Here is a 26323-nt window from a genome sequence, read left to right as displayed (position 1 = left end):
GTTCTCATGACCAAATGCGGGCAGAAAAGGGGCAGAAAGGGACTCGAACCATTTTCGGGGCGAACACCACCTTCGGGTAACGCCGAGTGGTCTTCCTGGGCCGTAAAGAGTTCCCAGTTCTCCAACTAAAATTACTTAAATGAAAGTACCAGCCTACCCGACTCCTCCTCTGCAAACTACAGGAAGAAATGGTTTCCTTTTAAATACCGACTTTCCCCCACGCTGCCTTCTCCCCTCCGGCCTCCGAGGCCGCGGGTTGCCCCCAGCCCCACCCAGGAACCGCCTCCGCCCCTGCGCTCCCCTCCCCCACCGGCGGCCGAGCCCTCCCCCTGCCTCATTTATCCCGGAGCCTTTTCTGCATCGCGCAACCAATGGCAAACGCGAAGCCCGGAGCCACCGAGTGCACAGGCGGAGGAGGTGTCGCCCAGACACCCGCCCAGGACGCCGCGGGCTCCCCTCCCCCACCGGCCGGGCTTGGGGCCGCCCCACTTCCCCGGTGCCCGGGCCGGCGAAGGGTGCAGGGGTGGGGCGCGCCCGCCTCCCCCGCCCTCCCCACCCCACTCCCGCCCCTGCCGGCGCTGGGAACGTGCTCTCGGCGGTGCCGACGTTCCTCTGCTACTGTCATCCGAGCCGCAGGGCGAGTGCGGGATGGGGACCTGTTTCAAGAAATCGAATATTTAAAAAACTCCGGTAACTAGGACTGAGGAACTGCCTAGAAGTCCCCGCACCCCATCTCATTAAGAAAAAAAGAAATCAATACCCCTCCCTCCCTCCCCTCCCCCTCTGGCCCCGCCCCGACCAGATAACCCTTTCTAAACTCGGGGCGGCATCGGCTGCCGCCGCGGGTCCCCTCCGCGCTCCGCCCGCCGCTCCCGCAGCGTTCCTCCTTCCTCCTCCTCCTCCTCCCCCTCCCCCCGCTTCTCGGGGTCCCTCCCCCGGCCTCCTCCCCCCTCCCCTCCCCCTCTCCCCCCTCTCCCCACCCGAAACCCACTCTAATTGAGGCGCTGGGATTCCTCACGTGAGACGTTGATTTGTAGTTTGAACACGTGGCTCATTCAAAAAGCCGGACACTCGGAGCGGATCCTTTCCGCCTCCTGCGCCTCCCCCTCCCTCCTTCCCTCCCTCCGTCCGTCCCTCCCCGGCCGCCTCCCGCCGTCGCCCCGCGGGCCGCTCGGGGAGGCGGTGCCTGCGCGCCGAGGGTGATATTTCCACCGTCCGCCGGCCGGGCGCGGGGCCGGGGAGGAAGAGACAAAAAGTAGTTTCCCCTCCTCCTGCCTCTCCCCTCCTCTCGCTCGCTGGTCCCGCCTCCTCCTCCGAGTTCGCCAGACTCGTCGATGCGTTTGGGTTGCAGGAAGGCTTTTTCTGTTCGCTTTTTTTTTTTTTTTAATACCCAGAAGAGGAAAAACAACCTTCGGATCTGATTTTCCCCTCCTCGTCCCGGTGCTCGGTTCCTACTGCGTTTGTGCGTTTAAACGGCGAGAAGACGAGGGGGAACAAAACCCGCCGGAGCAAGCCATCACGGGGGGGGGGGGTAATTTTTCCGTTTTTCCTCATAATTTTTTTTTTTAAAAAAGAAACAACCACTCTTCACGATGAACAAACTGTATATCGGGAACCTCAGCGAGAGCGCCGCGCCCGCGGACCTGGAAAGTGTGTTCAAGGACGCCCAGATCCCGGCGTCCGGACCCTTCCTGGTCAAGACCGGCTACGCCTTCGTGGACTGTCCGGACGAGAGCTGGGCCCTCAAGGCCATCGAGGCGCTTTCAGGTGGGCCCCGGCCTGGCCCCACGCCCGCCCCGCGCCTCCGCCCGCCGGGCCTGCGGGTCGGGGGCCCGGAGCCCGGAGCCGGGAGCCAGGAGCCAGGCCCGCGCTGCCACCGGCTCGTGCACGCAGGGCCCAGGCCCGCGCGAGGCGGGGAGAGGGCCCGAGGCCGGGGCCCACACGCGTGGGGTCCCCGGTGCTTCCCCAGCGTGGACTCCGACCCGCCCCCCCCCCCCCGGCTCCCCTTCCCCCGCCGGGCTCTGCGGGCTCAGGGCGGTCGCGCTGTCAGGAAGCCCGGGCGCGGGCTCCGAGGGGCCGGGGGACCGCGGCGGAGCGGGGCGAGGGGCCGGGGGAGGGGCGCGCGCCCGCCCGCCGGTGCGGGACCAGCGCTCTGTCGGCGCCCCGCCCGGCCGGGCGCGTGCTCCCGGCTCCCGCACGCTGGGCCTCGGGGGCCGAGCGCGAAAGGCCCGCTTCCTTCTTCCTCTTCTCACGACTCACGGCGCGGGGTTCTCCCGGACCCCAACGGGGGAGCGCGGAGTGGCCCCGACCCCTCCGCGGAGTGCGGCCGGGGCTGGTGCCCCGCACGGCTGCCCCGCATCGGCGGCGAGTGTGACCTGGGTCCCCGGGTCCACCTCCCGGCGACCCACAAGCCCGGCGGGCAGGTGGGCGGGCGGGGATCGCCCGGGAGGGACCTGCGGCCGCGGGGTCGGCGGGGCGCGGCGGGAGCGCCCCCGGGAAGGCTGCGCTCCGGCTCCGGGAGCCCGCGCCCCGCGGTGGGGCTGGGGCCGCGCCGTCCGTCCCGGGCTGGGCTGCGCCGCCGGCGTTTGCTCTCCCCGCGCCCACCCTGTATCCTCCAGCCCTTCCCGCCGCTCCCTGCTCCGCGCGGGCCTGGGCATGAGCCGGGGCGCAGGGCCCGGGCGCCCCCTCCCCCGAGTTTGTCTCGCGGGAGGGGAGGGCGGGGGCGCCGCGGCGGTCCCGCGAGTGTCGTGGGGTCGGTGACCCCCGTAGGTGGGCGGGAGAGGCCAGCGGGGGCGCAGACTGTGACCCCAGCGGTGGGGCCGCCCGTGGACTCGCCTCCCCACCCGCCTGGAAGTGACGGCGTCCCCCTCGCGCGGTGCGGGGCTTCCCTCTCGGCCTGGAGCCGCGTCGGGGGCCCGTGGGGTCCGAGGGAGCCCCTTGTGTCGCCGCTTAGGGTCCTCGGGGCTGGGGGAGCCGCTCCCCCCGCCAACCGTCTCCCCGCCTTGTGTGTCCGCAGGTAAAGTGGAGCTGCACGGAAAACTCCTGGAAGTGGAGCACTCGGTCCCCAAAAGGCAAAGGTGAGCCCGTTTATTATGTTCTCGTGGATTCTCTCCTCTCCCCATTATTGGGAGGGCAGGCCGCCCACACAGCTGAAGACAACTTTTCCTCTTAGCGTTTATTGGGCTGCTTGATGGCTCGGCGTCCTTCCCATTGCATTTCAGTGGGTGGCAGGTGCGCGCGTGGGTAATGCTGCGGAGAGGAGAGGGCTCGCCGGCGGCCCCTGGCACTCGGCGTTATTGGTGTACAAGTGTCTGCCGGGAGCTCTCATAACTGAGTCCTCCCCAGCAGAGCAGTTCAAGTTGCAACCTCAGGAAACCAGCCTCTGCGGGCAGTTTTGGGGAATCTGTAGGACTTAGGAAGCAATGGGCGACCCTCCCCCCCAACCCCCCACCCCCGTCCTACTTATAAGTACGGGATAGGCAAAGCAGCTGTGGACACCCGTGGGTGTGGCGTGCCTTTCCTTTTCTGTCCCGAGTTGTGGCTGCCAGGCCGAGAGGAGAGACATTACCTTGTACCCTGTTAGCTGGCCAGCGGGGATTGGAACACGTGAGGGAACGACCGCCTGGCCTTCTCCTGCCCAGAAGCGCCTTTCAGTCATTCCGGAGGTACACAGGTTTCTGCAAACCCGCCTTTGTCTCCTGCTTCTCCTCCCCCCGCCCCCTTTAAAAATATTTTTGCTTATAAATAACCACCAAGAGATCATGAAGTCCCAAGATTTGGGCTGCTGTAGCAAGGAGATTGCACTTTTGGGAGAGCATGTGTTGTGTGTCATTTTATAGAATGTTTGGAGGCTGTGTTTGTACTTCTGGAGTATTTTGGAGAAATGGCTCCTTTCTCAAGATCAGGCCCTTATCGCCGCTCTGTAACTCTGAAGAGGTGCTGGGGCTGGCCCATGTGTGCCTTTCTGGGTTTCGCAAGGTGGGGTTAGGGTTTGTGCGCTTTCCCCTCCCACCTCCCCACTCCCAACAGGGCTAAGTAGTAACCTGGAAGTTAATGTAAACGAGGACTGTTTGTGTCCGGTTAGGCATTGGTGATAGTGTGGGTGCTAGAGGGCAGGAGGGTTTGCTGTGTACTTCCCTGTTGCTGTGCAGAGAGAGAGATGGCTGCATAAAATGTCACTGTGTGCCTGTTTCTAGATTGAGCTCTCTTCCAGGTAAAGCATTTTCACAAATCGTGTTTTTGTTAGCAAGTGGGTTTGGATTTTTGTGGATTTCTCTTGTTCGTGTACTTAATTTTCATTAGGATAGTTGAAAAGAGATTTGTGTGACCGGGGAGATTTAGTTTTAGTTGGGAATTTCTGTAGGGGGTCAAATAATTTCATATAATAGGATGGAATTCTGTAAAAAAAAATTTTACTAAAATAATAGAATGTATAGTGGAAAGTATCTAAACGGATCTCAGGTTTGTAGGAATTGAAAAATTCTGCACGAAGTCATATCTCCTTAAAAAGAAGTTTAAAGGCATAGTCTGAATTGTTTACCTGGGGGGGATGTAAGCACATTTCTGCAAATTCTAATTGGTTTTGTGTTTAGCCAATGTGTCTTAATTTTCTTTAAATATTGAATAAATTTAAAAAAGCAATAGTTCTGTTGAAGGATTGGCATTTTAACATTTGAGAGTTCCTAAATGTAAACATTGTCTTGTGTTTCTCAGGTACAATTCATTGACCTTAACGCAAATGCCAGTTACTTTATCTCACTCTGCTGATTTTCCTTTCCAACCTGGTGTTAATTTCTCCCCATGTGTAGGGAATTAAACTTAAAACATCTGGTAAGAACTGCCTCATCAAGGCTTTGCTCAACCTAAAAACATAACTTAGTTACTTGTTACTTTATAATGAGCAGGTTCCTCTTTAGGAAAGCACATAAGGTATAATGTTACCAGTGGCAGCAAGTATTTATCAATGGAAGCTTCATTTTATGAACAATGTAGATTAAACTGCTCAGGACTTTAAATGATACTAACTTTCTAGCAAGACAAATAGCCTATTGGAGACAACTTTTTACTCATTTAGAGAATAATCAAGTAACTCCTTTGTTTATATTGAAATGGCTAAAAACAAAAGTAGAGCTTTCTTTTTGGGGATTTTCTTAGAGAAATGTTCTGGAAATTCATATTACAATTTTGTTTTAACGGAACCTTGGAGATGTGATGCAGTTTCCCTTATTTGAATGGGCTTTGGAGAGGGCAGAAGAAGGAACCCTGGTGATCCACATGACCAGCACCTACAGCAGGTCAAGAGGTGGTACTGGTGACAGAGGGTTGAATGCCACAGACCAATCCTTGCCAAGTGAGCCTGCTGGACTTCTGGGTGGAGTTCTTTGTGCTTAGCAGTCATTGCATTCCATCCCATCATCATGTAGGCATCTGAGGCAGGCACACCCACATATGCTGCGGTGACCTTTATACCTGCTGTGCAAGGCATGTCGGGAGCTCTGTGCTGAAGAATGCTTATGGCAGCACTCTGAGATGGATGAATGGGCTTGCAGCGACTAAAACAGGGGAGCAGGCCTAGGAAGTGATTTGATGCTTGGCAGCCTGGCCTAACTCTGACTGGGAGCAGAGCTGGGCGGGGACCCTTTCAGGAAGGGGTATTGTTGAATTTGTTTCAGACCAAGCTTAGCTCCTGATTACCGAAGTCTCAAGGGAATGTGGAAGGAATGTTGCTTATCTGCATTCAGATACCCCTCCATTGGGGAAGATTATAGCAGCACTTCACAGAGCTTGAGGTTCCCTCGTCCAGAATGAAGAGGATTGCACTGAATATTGGTGATAGTGTTGCACTTTCTGTTCCTAATATAAAAGAAACAGCACATGAAGACTTGACTTCACTCTGAGGCATAAGCTTAACCACCCCCCTCCCACTTGAGGGTAAAGTTTAAGTTAAGGGTGGGTGTGAAAATCGTTGGGACTTTGGGAGAGTAGCTGAGTTTGGTTGGGAAGAGTGCTGGTATCTTTGTGGGACCTTGTATGTGCCCCTATGTAAATAGCACTGATTTTGTTGTTGTTACATTGTGGGCTATTGGGCATGGGAGAGAGACCAGGAAAGTCGCTGACACTGGGGAACTGAGAGAGTGGTGGTTTTACTTCATTTTCCATTACTTTTTTAAATTATGAAAATTTTTAAATATTTTCAGAGTTTTATAGCTTAAACGTCCTCATGGTTTAGCTGTTAGGACATACTGATCAGAATATGTAACCAAATATATATTTGAACAAAGGAGCAAAAATAGTAGGATATTATAGTGTTAATATTTTTTTTTTCCAGGCAGAATTCGTTAAGACAGACTGCAGTGCCTAAGCTCAAATCTCTTTTGTTTTGTTTCCTTAAAAATAAATGAACAACTCATTTGCATTTTAGAATCTAGTGCTTAACATGTAAATTGGATAGACAGAGCATGTATAAAAATTACTGGGGTTTTAAGTGCATCTTACTTTAACTGACTATTTAAAAGCTAGTGCTTCATTTTAATAGCTGTTCAGTATAGAATAGGTTGATGCTGTGGCCAGCCGTGTGCCCACTAGCCAGGGCATATGATGACCCTGTTGTTTCAGGACAACAAAGCTGCTTTTAATGCTGACCATTTAAACATAGGTGTGGATGGCAATGCTGCTTCTTGCTTAGCAGACTGGTACAGGTGAATCTTGTGAATCAGGGAGATTTCTCACACATGTAGGAAACTTTTGGAAAAGAATCGTAAGCAGGGCTATCTTTGGAGCGCTCAGTTTAAGATCAGTAATGCATGGCTGCTTAAGTGGTGGTAGCCAAAGACATTTTAAAAAAATATATATATTTTACTGATTTTTTTTCTTACAGAGAGGAAGGGAGAGGAATAGAGAGTTAGAAACATGGATGAGAGAGAAACATTGATCAGCTGCTTCCTGCACACCCCCTACTGGGAATGTGCCCTGCAACCCAGGTACATGCCCTTGACCGGAATCGAACCTGGGACCCTTGAGTCCGCAGGCCAACGCTCTATCCGCTGAGCCAAACCAGTTAGGGCAGCCAAAGACATTTTTCTTGATATCAACCTGTTTTCTCAAAACAATTTGGAAGTGTTTAAAAGATTTCGTACTTTGGCCTTATTGGAATTTATACAAAAAAAAAAAAATGTTGAAGTGCTGTGCGTGGCTGTCCACAGTAGTAAGGAAGACGTAAGAGAAGCATGACATGTGCCTGGAGCCAGTGGGAATTGAGCATCTTGGTTTGTGTTGGTGACTTTCCTTTGGACTTGTGTGATCACTTACATGATCTGTTCCTGCCAAATGTCATTAATAAACTAACAAGGGGCATATTTTGTTCCGATTTGTCATTCTTCTGGAGGGAAATGAATTACCAGCTAAGAAGTAAGCATATCTTCTGGAATTGCAGAGCTCCGAGGTTTCCCCTGTAAGAAACTTGACTTGTATTTCTTGCCTGTAACTTGGTGGTAGCTCAGTTGCTTTTGCACGGGCACCTCTTTCACGCCGTCAGCAAGAGGGAAATGATCTGTGCCATACTGTGAAATTCTTTTATGAGCCACATCACTGCAGTTACCTTAGAGGTCTGGCATTTTGTATGAAAGTGAAGCTGTCGAGCCACCTTGATACATACACTTAAGGCAACTCCGTTGTAATCGTCTTTAGCAGCATTAAGACAACAACTTTTCTAGTAATACTTCTGAACGGTATGAATTATCCATTGAGTAACTTTGGTGGTTGGTTTGGTCTGAGAGGAGGGGGAGAGGCTGCGCTATTCTTAGCTGAGTTTCTTTTATCGACTCTTGCCTCTGATTCAAACTCCTGGAGTCATAAGACAGGAGGTGGCAGTGTGGTAGCAGTGACCAACGGGTAGGGTAGGCTTGGCATTTTTTGTTAGGATTTCTGCCCCATAAACCTGATGTTTAAAAAATTGGCTTGGACTGCCAGGGTTTTGCTTGAAAGCTGGTTGCAAACATAGTATTCAGAGCTCTCTTAAAATTGAGGGTATAATTTCTCATGCTCTTAACTCACTGTTTGGCAAGTGCTCAGTATTGGTAAATAAACAGAGTTATAAATTTTAATATACTATGTGGATTTTGTTGCCCTGAAGGGGAACACATAGTATACCAATTATGTATTTTAGAAAATTATCCTGAGACCATTTAACTTGATTAGGAAATTGTCTGAAATTATTATAGAACTATTCTTTGAGGACTCTAATTGAACTATAAGCTGAAAGAGGCATAAATCCTCAGAATATCTGGCATTGTCACTTAATTGTTTAGGAAGTTGATTTATAACAAACCACCACAAAGTAGCAGCTCAAAACAACAAGTTATTCTTCCTCATGACACTGTGGGTCTGTTCGGTGGTTGATTCTGTTTCACTTGGTGTCATTTTGGGTTAGTTAGTAAGCTGGGTGAAAAAGTTCAAGAAAGCTTCACTCACCTGCTTGGCCTCTTGGTGCCTGTCCTCCTGACCTTCCTCCACATGGTATCTCATCACTTGGTAGTAGACTGTAGCTGGCTACCCCAAGTGAAAGCAGAAGCTCCGAGGCCTCTTAAAGGGAGGGCCTAGAATTAGCATACTAGTATTTTTTTTTAAAATATATTTTATTGATTTTTTACAGAGAGGAAGGGAGCGAGATAGAGGGTTAGAAACATCGATGAGAGAGAAACATCGATCAGCTGCCTCCTGCACATCCCCCACTGGGGAAGTGCCCGCAACCCAGGTACATGCCCTTGACCGGAATCAAACCTGGGACCTTTCAGTCCGCAGGCTGACGCTCTATCCACTGAGCCAAACCGGTTTCGGCGCATACTAGTATTTTTATCCCATTCTACTGATCAAGGCAAGTCACAAGGCCAGCACTGATTCAAGGGGGATATGGAAATACACTCTACCTCTTTTTTTTTTTTTTTTTTTTAAATTCTGACCTGAAGATATGTTTTCATTGATTTTTTTTTTTTAGAGAGAGAGGAGAAGGCAGGGGGGCGGGGAGGGGGGGCGAGGAGAGAAACATTGATGTGAATGAGAAATATCAATCCATTGCCACCCGTACTCCAACTAGGGATCAAACCTACAACCTGGGTATGTGCTTTGACTGTGAATTGAACCACAGCCTTTAGGTGCATGGTATGATTCAACTGAGCCACTCAGTCAGGGCTAGACTGTCTACCTTTTTTTTTTTTAATATTTTTATTGATTTCAGAGAGGAAGGGAGAGGGAGAGAGGGATAGAAACATCAGTGATGAGAGGGAATCATCGACCCACTGCCCCCCGCAGGATCCACACTGACTATCGAGCCGGAAACCTGGGCATGTACCCTGACCCGTTCCCGGAACCTCCCGATTCCACAACCTCCTGGCTCATCGGTCGATGTTCAACCATTGGTCATGCCAGCTGGGCCAGGTCCTCTTGTTGAATGGACAAGACTTGTTTGTGACAGTGGACCCTACCCTCTGACATCTGTCTCAATACTTCTGGTGACTGTAATTCTACTTTCTTACAGACAATTCATTCTGCTTTTTATTAATGTGCATGCGGAGAATCTTCTGAATCTGTGTTAGGTTTTAAAACAGTGGAGACCAAGTCCACTGCTTCCATGTGGTTGTCTGTATACTTGAATATTTGACAAGCCAAGGTTGAAACTATTGGGCAAAACACTTAGGGACATCACAGGCTAAGTTTAAAATACTCTAATCACTTTATTTTAGGATCTTGGAATAAGTAAAGCATTCCTTTCATTTTATTCATAAAGTGCTAGCTGTAAGAAAAACAAGAAACCTTTTGTAAGTACCCCAAGTTCCCTCATTTTTGTGTATTTAAAAATCTGGTTCTTTTTTTTTTTTTTTTTTTCATTTCTCACCCCCCCCCCCCCCCCCCCCCGCACGGCCTGCGCCGCGCGGTCCGCCAAAAATCTGGTTCTTGATAAAGTAACCGTGTCTTCAAATTATGAATTCTGTCTTTTGCCACAATAGTCACCAAAACTAGGTGATGTGTTAGAGCAATTGATTTGGAGACAGAGTAAGTCTTTTATACAGACTACTAGAGGCCCGGTGCATGAAAATTCATGCACTAGACGGGGGGTGGGGGGGCTCCCTCAGCCAGGCCTACCCCCTCCCACAGTCCGGGAGCCCTCAGGGGCAGGAGGCAACCCGGCGATCAGGGGAAGGCGATGCCCCATCACATCTCTGCTGCTGCCACTGCCGTCAGCACAAGCCTCAGACATCTCTCCTGCTGCCACTGCCGGCAGCACAAGCCTCAGCTGGCCCTGGTCACCTGAGCCTCTGGCGGCCTGGGTGGCTGGGGGGCTGAGGGGACCGGGGAACTCCAGAGGCCGGCCTTGGATGGCCGCCCCGGCAGGGCTGAGGGGACTGGGCGCCGCCATCTTTGAGGGTGGGCAGTCAATTATCATATTCCCTCTTTATTGGCTGTGGGCGCCGCCATCTTTGTGATGATGTGAGGGTCAATTAGCATATTCCCTCTTTATTAGATAGGATTTGTGTCTATGCAAGTCCTTTGATTGATAGAGTACTACTTTCAAAATATGTTAAACACCTAACTTAAAAAAGGAAAGCTAATAAAAATGGGAAAGCACAGTGGAAGCTTTTAGGGGTATTAGTTGTACTGAAGGGTTCTCCGTTAAGCCCTGGGAGGAGTGGCTTGACCACAGCACTGCAGGTGACTGGGGTTCCCCGTTTCCAGGTCCACGACTCTGCCCAGCCTTCATGCCTCCCAGTTCAGTTGTCAAGTCCTCCAAGTAGCGTACACAGCAGCCCCATCATGTGTGCAATGGCAAGTCAGAGCAGAGATGTCCTGTTTCTTGCTTTCTCCAAAGAAAAAAGATCTTAGTTGGCTTCTTTGAAGGGTTGATTTATTGTCTTCCTCTAGGAAAAAGACAGGCACAGGTAGTCTGAAGCCTGGGACTTACTATAAAATATCTGGACATCTTGTCTTAAGACAAAATGAGACTACTTTTCCTCTAAGGTAATTTTTAGTGGCTTCATCTTAATACAGAAAAATTGGAGGGGATAAGGAGATGAGAGAGGAGTGAAGAGGCATCGGGAGGCAGGTGCCAAGGCTTATCTCAGGCAGGTGATGTGTTGGAGATAACAAAAGAGGTAGCAGTGTCCGGAGTGGAGGCTGTGGTGCCTGCTTCCAAAGTAGTAGGATCCTGGCTTGCAGGAGGAAGTCTCTTTTAATCATATATATATATTTTCATTGATTTCAAAGAGGAAGGGAGCGTGAGAGAGGCTTAGAAACATCAATGATGAGAGAGTATCATTGATCGGCTGCCTCTTGCACTCCCCCTACTGGGGATGGAGCCTGTGATGCAGGCTTGTGCCCTGGCTGGGAATCAAACCGTGACCTCCAGGTTCTGAGCCATACCAGCTGGGGGAAGTTTCTTAAATGTGGGATATTGTTAAGGATTAGGAGAGAGTAGGAAGGAGGAGTTGTATGGAAACCTCTTTGATTAGGAGCCCTGATGCTTGCCTCATGTGCCCTTGTTGAACTGAAAGGTACAGCCAGAAGAATGTGGGACATGAGGTCTTAGATCTGGGTTTGAATCCCAATTCCTTGTTCTGAATGCACGGTGTTGTGTAAGGACGAGGAAATCGCGGTCTGGGCAGCTTAGGATGAAAACGGCGCCTCAGGTTCCTGGGCACAAGGTGGGTAAAGCATCAAAACATTATCACTTAGTAGCCACTCCAGGGGCAGCTGTTGTATTTTCCCCCTTGAGATTCGAGTGCAAAGGCTGGAAGTAGATTACATTTGGTGGTAACAGAATATGGACAATCTTTGTTCTGATTTGGGATGTGGACTGACATACGTAGAAATCTTTATTTTCACTGAGCATGTATTAATTTTTTTAAAGGAAGGTATAACCTAGATTCAATAGAGTGTATGATTATTAAGTAAACAGCATATGAGTTCTTACATATGTATACATTCAAATTAATTCAAACCACATGAATTAAAATGTGAACATACGTGTTTTACAATCCTCCCTATGCCCATGTATTTCTTGGTCTTACAGCTGATACCTGGGTGTATTATTTTCCAGAAATTCTTCTTTGCATGTTTCCACAAACCCTTTTTAATTTAATAATGAAATCATTCTGTTTATATAATTAGTGCTTGTACTAAATTATGTATCCTGAAGACTCTTCAGCATAGGCACAACAATTTAACAGATGCATTGTTCAGCATAGGTGTGTAACAGTTTGTTCTTTTCATAGTAATTTCAGTCCGGGATATTTATATGTGTGTAATAGGACTCTTGGTTATATATTTTTATAAGGCAAATTCTTATACTAGGAATTGCTATGTCAAAAGACCTGCACATTTAAATTTGAAAGTGTTCTGCCCCAAACACTAAGTTAGCATATATTGACATGGTTAGTCATAATTCGATCAACGAGAGCTGTTTTCAGTGAAGTGGGCAGTGAGACAGTTTGGTTAAAAACTGTCTTTTCGAGCATGGAGAAGCATCTTAATCTTTCTACAATGGGTGTTGCTCTAACTCTAACAAATCTAGGTCCCGATTCATTTGTGCCCCTTGTATGTAAAAATTAAATAAAAAGCCAGAATGTTTTAGTTTTGATAACTTCTGGCTCGAATAGCTTGGGCTTATATTCTCCCATACTTAGCACCTTGAATTTGGGATCTTACCTCAGAAACTAATAGTATTTTCTTGCACTGGAAACTTTACTAAATCATACTTTGAGGTTAAATTGGATTAAAAATTAGTTTCCTAAACAAAATGCTGCTCAGCTTGCCACTTTAGCTGGGCAGATGATGATTTTTTTTTTTTTAATTTTATTGATTTTTTACAGAGAGGAAGGGAGAGAGATAGAGAGTTAGAAACATTGATGAGGGAGAAACATCGATCAGCTGCCTCCTGCACATCTCCCACCGGGGATATGCCCGCAACCCAGGTACATGCCCTTGACCGGAATCGAACCTGGGACCTTTCAGTCCGCAGGCCGACGCTCTATCCACTGAGCCAAACCGGTTTCGGCCAGATGATGATTGGAGAGTGAAATTAAGAGGCGGTGATGCTAAAACTGAGAAGTGATGGCGGTCTCCCCAGTGGTCCTCAAATGTCAGTTTTTAAAAAAGTCAGCTGTTCTTTCCAAAATAAAGAAGCCCTTGCCTTTTCTTTGGAGAGATAAGTGTGGTTGAAAATCGTTATTTCCATATTTTGGGGAGTGCTAGTTTACCCGTTTCTGCATTTTTTGAGTTTCATTCCCTATGGCTTATATAATTTTTAGTTTAGCAAACATAGATGGAACATTTGTGCCCCTAATCCATTCTGTCTAGGTTTCAGGAGCTAGAAGAATTAGATACTTGCTTTGAAGAAGTGAAGTGTGGTGGCTTTCACTTTGTTCTGTCTCAGACTCTCGCTGTGCTGCAGTGATCCTGAAGGTGGATTAATATCTCTGCAGGTAAAGAGAAATTGCAAATGTGGCTTGGGGTACCTGGTATGCCCAGAACACAGGAGGGGCATCAGGCTGAGGTGAGTGTTGGTAAGTCGGCAGGGAGAGGTTCAGAGAGGGATGTGCAGCATACAGGCTAACCTATATGTGCATTGGGGATGGAAAAGGCAGAAGGGACAGCAGGAGGAAGGCATGTTGGTGTGAAATATCCTGGTGTGTGGGGGAACTATGAGCTGTTTGGGATTAGAGAGGCTCAACTGTGAGAGGGTAGTGGTTGAAGCTGAGCCTGGAGGGGCAATGCAAGAGCAGCCTGTGTGCTTGAGGAGTGACGGTGTGCATTATTCTGATTTTTCATGTGCTTAACTTAAGGGGCTCAGTCTGTTTAATTTGGCAGATGGTTATTTGGGATTATCATGCAAGACTTCATGCCTGTGTTAGTTTTGGGGTCTGCTCACCAGAGATCGTTGAACTGCTTGTACCTCTTAAGTGCTTCATGGGAACTGCTGTGCCCCAAAAACCTCCTATGGGGTGTAGAGCTGTCCCCAGGATACTCCCCTGCAGGGTAATGAGGGTGAGCTGTGAGAGGACTAAGGAACCCTGCCCCGAGGCTGACTGAGCCTGTGTTGTTTTTTTTAAGGTCCGCTATGACAAGACAGTCATTGGTAGTGATGATTAAAGCACCTGGGGTTATTTGATTTTTATTATGCCTCTTAAATGAAGTAATGAACCTTTGGAGAAAACGAGGCAGACACGTCTGTGTGCACACAGTTAAACAGCAGAATTAGGGGCAGCCGTGCGTGCAGCACAGGGACAGGGCGGGCCAGTGGCATCTTGCTGGGAATCCTAGACCTCAGTTGCTCAGCTCCTTGATCCTGGGCAAACTAGTTAAACTCTCTGAGCCTCTCAGTTGATCTATAAATAGGGGCCATAAAACCTGCACAAGGCTGTTGAGAGCTAAATGATTATGTGTGGAAAGGACTTCTGGAAGTATCTGGCACCTGTAGGGTATTGTCTCAGATTAATAAGCTTGTGTGTTTATGTGTGGCAGTTGGAAATAAGAGGTAAGTATATCTCTTCCTGTGTAAGCCCATGGATTGTCTCATATGCACAGGTACATGGGGATGTTTCACGTTTGCTTGTGGAATATAGGTTATGCGTTGTCAGTTAAGAATTTGTACTTTATGTTTAGATGTGTAGGTCTTAGGATCCCTAAAACGGGTCTAGTTTTGAAATTATCTTAAGGGAGATCATACTGTTAAAAAAAAAGGATGAGGGGGTAAAGAATTACTGTTAAGTGCAGACAGAGGAGGACAATACAGTATAAAAACGTTCAGGCAGTAAGAAGTGGCAGTTCAGAGGGGATATTTTAAAAGCCAATCTACTTAGGAAAAGATACTCAGTCTTACTAGTTGTTAGAAAAATGCCAATTGGGAAAAGTGAATAAAGTTGATACTGTCTGGTGTTGGCAAGAGTGTGAAGGAATGGACACTCGGACAGCTAGAGAGCAAATTGTCAGAGACCTCTTGGCATGCCTTTATTGGCAGTGCCTGTTAGAACTTAGTGTGAATGCTCTTCTAGTGTCATGGAAAACAACTCCGTCCTCATGGTTTTGTGCAGTCTGTAGCATCGTTTTAATCAGTAATATGGTAAAAGCTCGAAATCCCCACACAGGGCTTTGTAAAAGGTCTCTGGGTAGTAGTCCATAGTACACGCAGATAAACGTGTAGGTTTTATTGCATCAATCATTACATTTTAACAGGTATACAGGTAACCTGGAACTTTCACATGGTCTACTTTCCAAGCAAAGGGGATCCCTAGCCTTAATTTGCCTGTCTGGGACATTTTGCAGTTACCAATTTTTGAGCTTCAGAAGGTAGATTTGTGGCCCTGGCTGGTGTGGCTCAGTTGGTTGAGCATTGCCCCATGCACTGAGAGGTTGCTGGTTCGATTCCCCGTCACGGCATGTGCCCATGGTGTTTGGGCTTGATCATGCAGGAGGCAGTTGATGTTCCCCTCTCTCTCCCTCTCCGTTCCTCTCTCTCTAAAAAGAAATAAAAACATACATAAAAAAAAAACTTTTAAAAAATGTAGGTTTTTGAAAAGGAGGAAGCTACCCAGAACCTCTTTTCATCTTTCACTTTGCCCTTAAAAGCACTTTGAAGTAATGTTAAACAGTCTCTTTTAGGCCTGCTTAATGTTTTTCTTCTGGCAATTTCTTCTTCTTTTTTTTTAAAATATATTTTTATTGATTTCAGAGAGGAAGGGAGAGTGAGAGAGAGATAGAAACATCAATGATGAGAGAGAATCATTGATTGGCTGCCTCCTGCACGCCCCCTGCTGGGGATCAAGCCTGCAACTCAGGCACGTGCCCTTGACCGGAATTAATCCTGGGACCCTTCAGTCTGCAGGCTGACACTCTATCCACTGAGCCAAACCAGCGAGGGCTCTTCTGGCAATTTCTATTATAAAGCAATAGAAATTGGCAAAAGACTTTTTTTTGCAGTATTGTTTAGTAGAAAATTGGAAATAACAAGTGTCCATCCAAAGAAAATATACCATATTTTAACAAAGTATACTGTGATGGATTGTGTGTCAGTTTTAAAGAATGATATTAATTTACTAGTATATGAGAGGATGTGGGGAAGAGCAAATTGAAAAGCAAGTTATGGGATAGCTCTTTAAAAAGATAGGCATTTTGGGGGAAAACCATTTCAGCTGTACATGTCTGTTGAAAAACAGAAAAAGGTCTGGAAGGTTATCCAAGGAAAAGCCTGGTTATCTCTACAAAAGGGAACTGATTGAGGAAGAAAGAGGCTAATGGAAGATCTTTGGTTTTATACCCTATTGTAATGGTTCTCAAACTTTGTGTTTTTTTTTTTTTTTTTTTACTCTTTTTACACTTAAAAACTTTGGACTCCCAAAGAGCTTTTGTGTTGTTTCTTTTTAATTGATCTATATTTAATTAGCAGTTAACCAAATAATATTTAGCACTGGTCTGGTGGCTCGGTTGGGAGCATTGTCCTGTACACCAAAAGGTTGTGGGTTTGATCCCTGATTGGGGCGTGTAGGGGAGACAACCTATTGATGTTTCTCATATCAATGTTTCTCCCTCTCCCTTTCTCTCTCTCTAGGAATCAACTAAAAAAACACACACATATCCTCAGGCGAGGATAAAAAAATGTTTAAAACTATTTTAAAATAAATAACTACAATAAAACTCATTTCATGTTAACATAAGATTTTTTTGAAAATGGGCAGATTAACCTACCATAGTATTTATTTATTTTTTTTTAGTAATTTTTTAAAATAGATTTTTGTTGATTTCAGAGAGGAAGGGAGAGGGAGAGAGAGATAGAAGCATCAGTGATGAGAGGGAATCATTGATCAGCTGCCTCCTGCACACACTCTACTGGAGTTTGAGCCCGCAACCTGGGCATGTGCCTTGACTGGAATCGAACCCGGGACACTTCAGTCCACAGGCTGATGCTCTATCCTCTAACCACTGAGCCAAACCAGTTAGGGCAACAATTTAAAAAAAAAAATACATTTTCTTGATTTCAGAGAAGAAGTGTGAGAGAGAGAGAGAAAAAAATATCAATAAGAGAGAATTATTGATCGGCTGCCTCCTGCATGCCTCCTTCTGGGGATTGAGCCTGCAACTTGAGCATGTGCCCTAGACTGGAATCGAACATGGGACTCTTCAGTCCGAAGGCTGACACTCTATCTGCTGAGCTAAACCAGCTAGTACTAACATAAGATTTTTGAAAAACAAAAACACAAAATACAGAAAACACAACACCCGTTCTAAAGCCAAAACAAAAATCAGAAAAGTGGAATTGTTTTACATTTTTGCAAATTTCTTTACTGTTTGGCCTGAAAGACAGCTGAATTCATTTTTTCTTTTTTTTAAAATATATATATATATATATATATATATACTAGGGGCCCGGTGCACGAAATTCGTGCACTGGGTGTGTGGCGGGGGGGGGGGGGGGGAGTGTCCCTCAGCCCAGCCTGCCTCCTCTCACATACTGGGAGCCCTCAGGCGTTGACCCCAATCACCCTCCAATCACAGGATCGAACCCTTGCCCAGGCCTGATGCCTCTGGCCTAGGCGTCCGGCCCGAGCAGCGGGAACCTGCAGTGGCAGCCGGGGGGGGGGGGTGGGGCGCAGCGATCGCCCGCGGGCTCCGCCCCTGCTCCTGCAGGATGCCTCTGGCTGAGGCGTCTGGCCCGGGCAGCGGGGACCCACAGCTGCAGCGGCCCCACGATCGTGGGCTCCGCTTTAGGCCCAGGCAAGGGGCCCCTAACTCCTGGGACTGCCAGCTTCGACCGTGCCCAGCTCCCATCACTGGCTCCACCCCTACTTCCTGCTATCACTGGCCAGGGAGGAAAAGGCACCTGATTCTCTGATCATGACTGGGGGGCAGGGTAAAGGCAGCCCCAGGGCCGCCTTTGCCCTGCCCCCCAGCTCTTAGCTCCCCGCTGGGTTTCTGATCACTGTCAGTGGCAGGGGGCTTCTTCCTGCTTTCCCTTTCGCCTCCCTGCATTGTGCCTACATATGCAAATTAACCGCCATCTTGTTGGCAGTTAACTGCCAATCTTAGTTGGCAGTTAATTTGCATATAGCCCTGATTAGCCAATGAAAAGGGTATCGCCGTACGCCAATTACCATTTTTCTCTTTTATTAGTGTAGATATATATATATATATTTTAAATATATTTTATTGATTTTTTACAGAGAGGAAGGGAGAGAGACAGAGAGCCAGAAACATCGATGAGAGAGAAACATCGATCAGCTGCCTCCTGCACATCCCCCACTGGGGATATGCCCGCAACCCAGGCACATGCCCTTGACCGGAATCGAACCCAGGACCCCTCAGTCCCCAGGCCGACGCTCTATCCACTGAGCCAAAGCGGTTTCGGCAATATATTTTTTATTGATTAAGATATTACATATGTGTCCTTATCCCCACATTGCCCCCTACCCCCCCCAACTCATGCCCTCCCCCCCCCCCCCCCCCCGTTGTCCGTGTCCATCGGTTAGGCCTATATGCTTGCATATAAGTCCTTTGGTTGATCTTTCCCCCTTACCCCTACCGTCCCCTACCTTCCCTCCAAGGCCCGACAGTCCAATCAATGCCTCTCCATCTCTGGATCAGTCCTTGTTCATCAGTTTATGTTGTTCATTATATTCCACAAATGAGTGAGATCATGTGGTATTTATCCGCTCTCCAGTTCCATCCATGCTGTGGCAAATGGTAAGAGTTCCTTTTTCTTCTTCCTCTTCCTAAAGAATACCTTTCAGCATTTCATATAATGCTGGTTTGGTGGTAATGAACTCCTTTAGCTTTTTCTTATCTGTGAAGCTCTTTATCTGACCTTCAGTTCTGAATGATAGCTTTGCTGGATAAAGTAATCTTGGTTGTAGGTTCTTGCTATTCATCACTTTGAATATTTCTTGCCATTCCTTTCTGGCCTTCAAAGTTTCTGTTGAGAAATCCGCTGGCAGTCGTATGGGTACTCCCTTGTAGGTAACTGAGTTTCTTTCTCTTGCTGCTTTTAAGAGTCTCTGTTTGTCTTTTGCTCTTGGCATTTTAATTATGATGTGTCTTGGTGTGGTCCTCTTTGGATTCCTTTTGTTTGGGGTTCTCTGTGCTTCCTGGACCTGTCTATTTCTCTCACCGGGTGGGGGAAGTTTTCTGTCATTATTTCTTCAAATAGGTTTTCAATATCTTGCTCTCTCTCATCTTCTGACACCCCTGTAATTCTGATTGGTACGCTTGAAGCTGTCCCAGAGGCTCCTTAACACTATCTTCGTATTTTCGGATTCTTTTTTCATTTTGCTTTTCAGGTTGGGTGTTTTTTGCTTTTTTGCATTTCAAATCTTTGCCATGATTCTTGCGCTCCTCTGGTCTGCTGTTGGGAGTCTGTATAGTATTCGTTTTTCAGTCCGTGTATGCTTAATTTCTAGTTGGTTCTTTATCATAACATCGAGGGTCTCATTAGATTTCTTGAGGATCTCACTACATTTATCGGCTGCTTCTAGACAGTTCTTGAGAGACCTTAAAAGTGTGGTTCTGAACTCTATATCCTCCATGGACAATTTTGTCCTGTTTCTTTGTCTCCGCATTGTTTATGCTTTCTTGGTGCACCCCCTAGTGGTCTTTGTGCGCAGTCTTGTTGTAGTTAAGCCTTGATTGTTGTTGGCAATAGTGGGGGTGATTTGACCTCCAGGCTAACTGGCTATGAGAGTCCCCTGTGTTTGCAATGGGAGAGCTTCTGTGCTGGATCTCTAGGGCGGTGCTAATCTAGCGTTTGCCTGCACAGGGCTTGGGCGGGGCGGGTCCCTGGGGATCTACAGGGCGGGCTGGAGCGAGCAGTTATGGCTGCTCTCAGTTCCATCCCTAGGGGCTGTGCCTCACAGAGTCCCAGCAACCGCTGCAGACCTCGGAGAGAAAGCCGCCTCCGAGCTCTGGCCGAAGCCAGACAGCCCTGCCTCTCCGCCCGAGTCCGGGTCCCCAGAGACTCGCCCGGATCTGGAGCTCAGAGTCCGAAACTCCCTCCCGATTGAAAACAACCACCGCGCCCTCCGCCTCCAGCCCGCCCTGCGCACACTCTGCACCCGAGTATCTCACCTCAGCACTGCGCCTCCTCTGAGTCTGGGTATGATATTCTCTTTCCTCCTAGTTGTAGAATTCCCACTCAGCCAGCCTCCTGTGGTTCTGGATGATGTCCGTTCTGTCTTTTAGTTGTTTTTTGAAGTGGTTGTTCGAGGCAGCAATCTCCGGATGCCGCCATCTTGGTTTCTCCAACAGCTGAATTCTTATAAGCAATTCTGCATTCAGCCTGTTGTGATACATTGTTTTGGTTGAAGTATGTGAAGAAAATCCAGCCTCACAGAAAGCATATCATTGAAAAGGAAAGAATTATTTTAGTAATCTTCTTAGATAGTTGTAGATATTCTTTGTTTTTATACCAAAACTAGACAGGTGGTAGTTTTTAAACGGGTTAGTTGGAAATGTGGAATCTGAAATCATATCAGTGGATTTTGTGTATTCTGTTACATTAAAATCCAGTCGTCTGTCTTGCACTTTGAATGCTTCTTTTATCCTTAAGTATTGGGAAACTGTCAAAGCTCATGGTGGTAGACAAGTTTGCCAAAATTCTGGTTTTTACTTAAAAGCTCAAATTTAGTCATTGGCAACAAATACTGTTAGGTTTTCTAGAAGTGGCTGGCTGACTTTATTTTCTTTTGAGCAAATGTCCACCAGATACTCAAGGTTAAATAACCATACTGTCTCTAGCTCTTTCATGTGAAAATGGTGCTATGTATGAAAAAAGGGGTGGGTCCAATCTTGCAATTCAAACAGCTGCACAATGCGTTTTCTTCAGACAGCCACAATAGGTAGCAGAAGTGCTTCCTGCACACTGCCCTTTTCTTCACATAGATATTAAGGAGGTGTGTGTGCTCAAGGGCTCTTTAACAAAGTTAATACTCTTTTCCTGCTTCATCCAGGGCATTTGAAAATGAAAGTCGGATTACATATTACTGCATGGGAAGAATACAGTGACTGCTACTACAGTTTAGTGTTACTGCCTTGATTCATTTATGCTCAGGTGCCTCAGTTTACCCACCATTGGCTTTTATATCAACAGTGCAAATGCCAACACAGTGAAAAGGCAAATAAAAACTTAGGAGTATAAAAATCGTGTGGACTTCTTGGACCTCTTGGAAAGTGTCTCAGGGACCCGCAGGAGCCCACATACTATATGCATCGACAATTGCTGCTTTACACTAATGTGGTGTTTGCAATTAGTTGGATTAGGTATTCCTGGGGATATGTCTTTCCATCATAACCCAACAGATGGCAAGAACAAGTGAGGATTTTATGCAGCTTCATGGCATGCTAGTCTTCGTAGGGAATTTTACACAAGTCAGTTTGTGAAAAAGAGGTGTGGGAAGAGAAAAAAAATAAAAGGAAAGAAACTAAACACAAAGGAAGAATCTAGGTGTATGAAAGATAAAATGTTTAATAATTAGGGAGCATTTAAACACACATGGGGAACATGAAGTGAGTTTGGTCATTTGGGTACCAAAGTGAACTGTGCCTGTCAACTAGAGGTCTTGCCTAAGGAAATGAACAGCCTTCAGCATCTCCTGTTATTTCTAAAATGTAAGAGATCTAATTAGAATCTCAGGACATCATTGAAGTTTCTCTTGAGAACTAGTTTGAGGCTAGAAGCTTGTTTATGGTGACTCATTGTGACTGTAAGGATGGCCACGTGAGGAGTCCTACCTCTGCTATATTTCAGCCAGCTTTCCTTGTTCTTAGTAATTGTTGGTTAACTTCAGAAAATAACTACTTTTGTTGCTATCACAGGAATACTTTTCTTGTCTTAGACAATATTTTTTTCTTTCAAGAATTATAAGACAATTTCTTTTCATGTTATTTCACCACGTCTTTTTCATTCTGTATATATTTTTTTCTGGCATGAGAAGGCTTGGTAGCTTGCTAGTATGTTTTCTTTTTCAAATGATTGTTTTGCTCATCTTGGGTCTTAGCAGTTTTTAATTTGAGCAAATTTGAGTGTTTACTATATGCCAAGGTACTGCTTTAGTTCTTGGGAATACAAGAACTTGCTCTCATAAAGCTTAGGATCTAGGACTGTGCTGTCCATGAGGGCAGCCACTGGCTACCTGTAGCTGTCAAGGAATTGAGATGTGGCTGGTCCGAATCGGGATGTGGTGTTTGTATAAAATACCCTGGATTATGAAGCCTTAGTTCAAAAAGAGAATATAACATACCTCAAATTTTATATTAATTTTACCTGCTTCTTTGTACAGTGGGGCCTTGACTTAACGAGTTTAATTTGTTCCGTGACGGAGCTCGTAACTCAAATTACTCGTATGTCAAATCAAAAAGTGAACGAGTGAGACACGTGATGCTGGGCTGATGTGGCGTTCGCTGTGCCAACTAGCAGTGGGGTATCTGAAGCTGGCTCGTAACCCGAATTTTAGCTCGCAACTCAAAGCAAAAAATCGTCCGAGAGACGGCTCGTATCTCGAAAAACTCATTAGTCGGGACACTCGTAAGTCAAGGCCCTACTGTACTTGAATTGGGTATTGGGACAATTCTGTTGAAGTTTGGGTAACTCTCCGCTGAATAGACCATGTTGAGTGGAGTGGGATCAGGGAGACCAGTCAGGAGAAAATGACAATTACACAAGTTAGTGATGGTGGTGATGGCACCAGGGTAGTGAGGGGGAAATGGTGGTAATGTGTGTGACGAATGGATACACAGAAGCAAACTAATTGTGATGAGCAAGATTGTGGGGAGCAGCATATGGGGGAGGGGAAGACAATTCAGTTTGGCCAGGTTGAGTTGAGATGCCTGTTAGACATGTGGACATAGGACAGTGACTACACAGTAAGGACAGTGAAGACACAGTAAGTAGAAGAGGAGGAGGGGCCAAGGGGATGGAGGAGAGGTGAGGGGGAACCAGTGATATTGATTGATATCCTAGTGTTTAATCTGTAGATGTTATTCAAATTTTGCCTGTTGTCCCACTAATGTCCTTTTTCTGATCCTGGATCCAATCCAACATACCTAGTGCATTGAGTTGTGGTGTTTCTCTTAACCTGGGACAATACCTTCGTCTTTTGTTTGTCTTTCATGACCTCCATGAGTCTGAGGAGCGTAAGCTAGTTATTTTGTAGGATGTCTCTCCATGGTTAGAATCAGGTTATGTATTTTTGGTGGAACACCGCAGAAGTGATGGTGTCCTCCATGCACCACATCAGGAGGCCAGAGAGGTTCGATTTGTTTCGATAGTGAAGGTGTTAAGATGGTCAATTGGTTAAGTGGTATCTACCAGCCTCCAAAGTGTCAAGTTCCTGTTTTCTCCTTTGCATTAAACAGTGTAAAGCTCCAGTTTCTCATCACTTTCACTAATCCAAATATTCATCGCTGATTCTTACCTGAAACTGTAATGGCTGCGAGAGGGGATTTGCTGTTTCTGTCATTTCTCCTACATTGATTAGTTGGAATTTTACTCTAAGGAAGAGCTTTCTCTTTGCTGTTTATTTTGTTTCTGTTGATGTGGACTCCCTAATTCTTATTTTACAGATTGTACCATATTACTATTACTTTGTTGCTCTGTCAAAGTGAGGGTTAAGATGAGAGGCATTCTAGCGTGGCGGTGGTGAGCGGTAGGCATGATTCAGCACAGATGGCAGAATGATTATGATACTGTAATGTCCACAGTACGAGATGAAATCTTTGTATGCTTACACTGCGTTGTACACTTGGAAACGGACTTTAGCTGCCTAAGTGCAACAAATCTAATTTATTTGACTCACTTCTGGTGATGTTTTATAACTAGTGAAAATCAGGTCATTCTTCATGTATATGACACATTGCGTTTAAATTCAGGTACTGTGCTCTGTGCCTGATAATGTGTAGTAACTGTTGTTTAGCATGTTAATTGATAATCGTATGTAAGCTGTATTTTCCATACCAGTCTAACTTTATTTTAGCTCACAATTAGGCATTTACCCCAGTCTATTTCATTTTGATGCACTAAGTGTAGCAAGTGTGAAATTAGTAGAACATTGTTATCCATTTCTTGAGTGTGCCTGTTTGATCTTACATCTCTTGCTGAGTGGTGTGTACACTGACACAAATCGAATGGAATCTTAAACTACCTTCTTGACATAATATACTGTATACAAAACACCCACAGGAATTAAGCAGAACTAGTTTTTTTTCCCCCCTGTGAATTAAAAAGGTTGGAAGATTAAAAAAATATGTAGTTACATAGCAAAATTTAAACCATAAATAAAAATGATTAAAATGATCTTTTTCTCTCCAAATGCAGTCATTGTGTAGTTTCCTGTGTTTTGGGGGCGGGGGGGGGGGGGATTTATATACATATAAAAGCACCTAGGAATGTACACTTCTTAGAAAAAATACTCCTTACTCAGTTATGCCCCTTACTGTTTTGAAGTTTTAAAAAGCAGCTCTGAAGGTGCTTTGGAAGCTGGAGGGAGGAAATTGTGGGAATACAGTATTTCAATGCTATTTAAATAGTGGAGTCTTGATTTAGGAGTAAAGTATATTTACCCATATCTGGATTGGTAATACATTAAAACTTGTTTAAATGTCTTTGTTATTAAAAGGATATTAACAATATGCTAGGTTTCATTATTAATACTGGTTACAGATTATTCTAATTCTCTGAAAACTCCAGCATGTGGTTTACCCCATCATCAATATGGAAAGAAGTGTGTTTTACAGTGTTTAACCAAATATTAAAAAAGAACAAAAAATGCCCCCAACTTCCAAAAACTTCAGAGCAGTCCTTTTAAATAGCACGTGCATAATACATTATACTGGAACTAGTTCCGTGCTCCAAATCTAAATTTAATTCTGTTATTGTTTGCCCCCCCCTAACTTTTTGTGTTTAAAATTTTTTTCTAAAAAAAATTTATTGATTTCAGAGAGGAAGGGAGAGGGAGAGAGAGAGAAACATCAATGATGAGAGAGAATCATTGATTGGCTGCCTCCTGCACACCCCCTACTGAGGATCGAGCCCACAAACCAGGCAGGTTCCCTTGACTGGAGTTGAATCCAGGACCCTTCAATCTGCAGGCTGATGCTCTATCCACTGAACCAAACCAGCTAGGGCTTAAAAATCTTTATTGTAGTTTATTTTTATATTTTAAGTTTCTCTCTCTTTTTTCTTTTTTTTTCAAGCTGTTTTGCTAATTGTTTTATAACCACAATAAATGAGTACAGAGGATACCCTGTACAAAACAACACAATAAAGATTCAAGATCAAGGTGTTCCTTTAGGCAAGACTGAAGATTTCAGTCTCTGGTATTTGGAATTTAGGCTGCAATCCTTATTTTTGGATGGATCACTGGGTGTGTAGTACACAGTCCATGCTGTTAACCAGATCTGAACAGAAGAATGACCACTTGGCCCAGGTAGAAGTAGATGAAGTGTTTCGTTTCATGTGTCACGTAACTACCAAAGTTCCTCCCCACGATGCAGTGCCCCGGGCGGTTGTACTTCTTGTCAGACTCCTCCTTATATGGGCCGCAATATCCTTTTCTATGTTATAGTTCTCCAACGCCTGGGTAGCACATTCCACGGAGTCCTGTTGCACCTCCGACATATCGGCATTTTTGATCACCGCCTTTTGGTCGCACATGGTTACTAGTGGGCTGGCCGACTGCAGCAGTCTCCTGGGGGAGGGGCTGGCAAGAGAAGCCGACACTATTGAAGCCATGGTGCATCTACTCTCTCTTTTTTCTAATGGTGTTTTTAAACTGCTTTTTTTGGTTCTCAAAATGCCGTTTATTTTATATTTTAAAGTATTTTTTAAAAATTATTTTTAAATTATAGTTGACATGAAGTTATAATAATTTCAAGTGTACAATATAGTGATTAAATATTTACATACCTTACAAAGTGATCACCCTGATAAGCCTAGTACCCATTTGACATAATACATAGTTATTACAATATTATTGACTATGCAAGAAGCCTGATGCACGAAATTGGTGCATGGGTAGGGTCCCTAGGCCTGGCTGGCAATCAAGGCTCATCTGGGCCTTCCAGCTACTGGACGGAGCCTTCCTTCCCTGGCTGTTGGCTGCCGGCCTGGGCCTTCCTTCATTTCGCACCACCCCCCTGGTGGTCAGCGCACATCATAGCAGGCAATCAAACTCCTTGTCGAACTCCCGAGGGGACACTTTGCATATTAGCCTTTTATATATAGGTTCCCTATGCTGTACTTTATACCTCCGTGACTATTTTTATAACTGGCAATCTGTAATGTTTTTTTTTTTTT

The 26323-nt window shown here is 46.1% G+C and overlaps 1 protein-coding gene and 1 pseudogene across 1 annotated transcript; one reads left to right on the top strand and one right to left on the bottom strand.

Annotated features, from left to right (window-relative positions):
- Positions 1–1221: 1221 nt before the first annotated feature.
- LOC132242537 (insulin-like growth factor 2 mRNA-binding protein 3) lies at positions 1222–13444 on the top strand. The gene is made up of 3 exons (XM_059711276.1): positions 1222–1767; positions 3017–3077; positions 13348–13444. Exons 1-3 carry the CDS (start codon positions 1593–1595, stop codon positions 13442–13444), a joined length of 333 nt encoding a protein of 110 aa, XP_059567259.1. The 5' UTR covers positions 1222–1592.
- Positions 13445–25408: 11964 nt separating this feature from the next.
- On the bottom strand, positions 25409–25681 carry LOC132243035 (dynein light chain 1, cytoplasmic-like; annotated as a pseudogene).
- Positions 25682–26323: the final 642 nt, after the last annotated feature.

Source organism: Myotis daubentonii, chromosome 10 (genome assembly GCF_963259705.1).
Source record: "Myotis daubentonii chromosome 10, mMyoDau2.1, whole genome shotgun sequence".
Taxonomy (NCBI): domain Eukaryota; kingdom Metazoa; phylum Chordata; class Mammalia; order Chiroptera; family Vespertilionidae; genus Myotis; species Myotis daubentonii.
The sequence above is the reverse complement of the archived record's forward strand: the minus strand, read 5'-3'. Positions and strand labels throughout refer to the sequence as shown.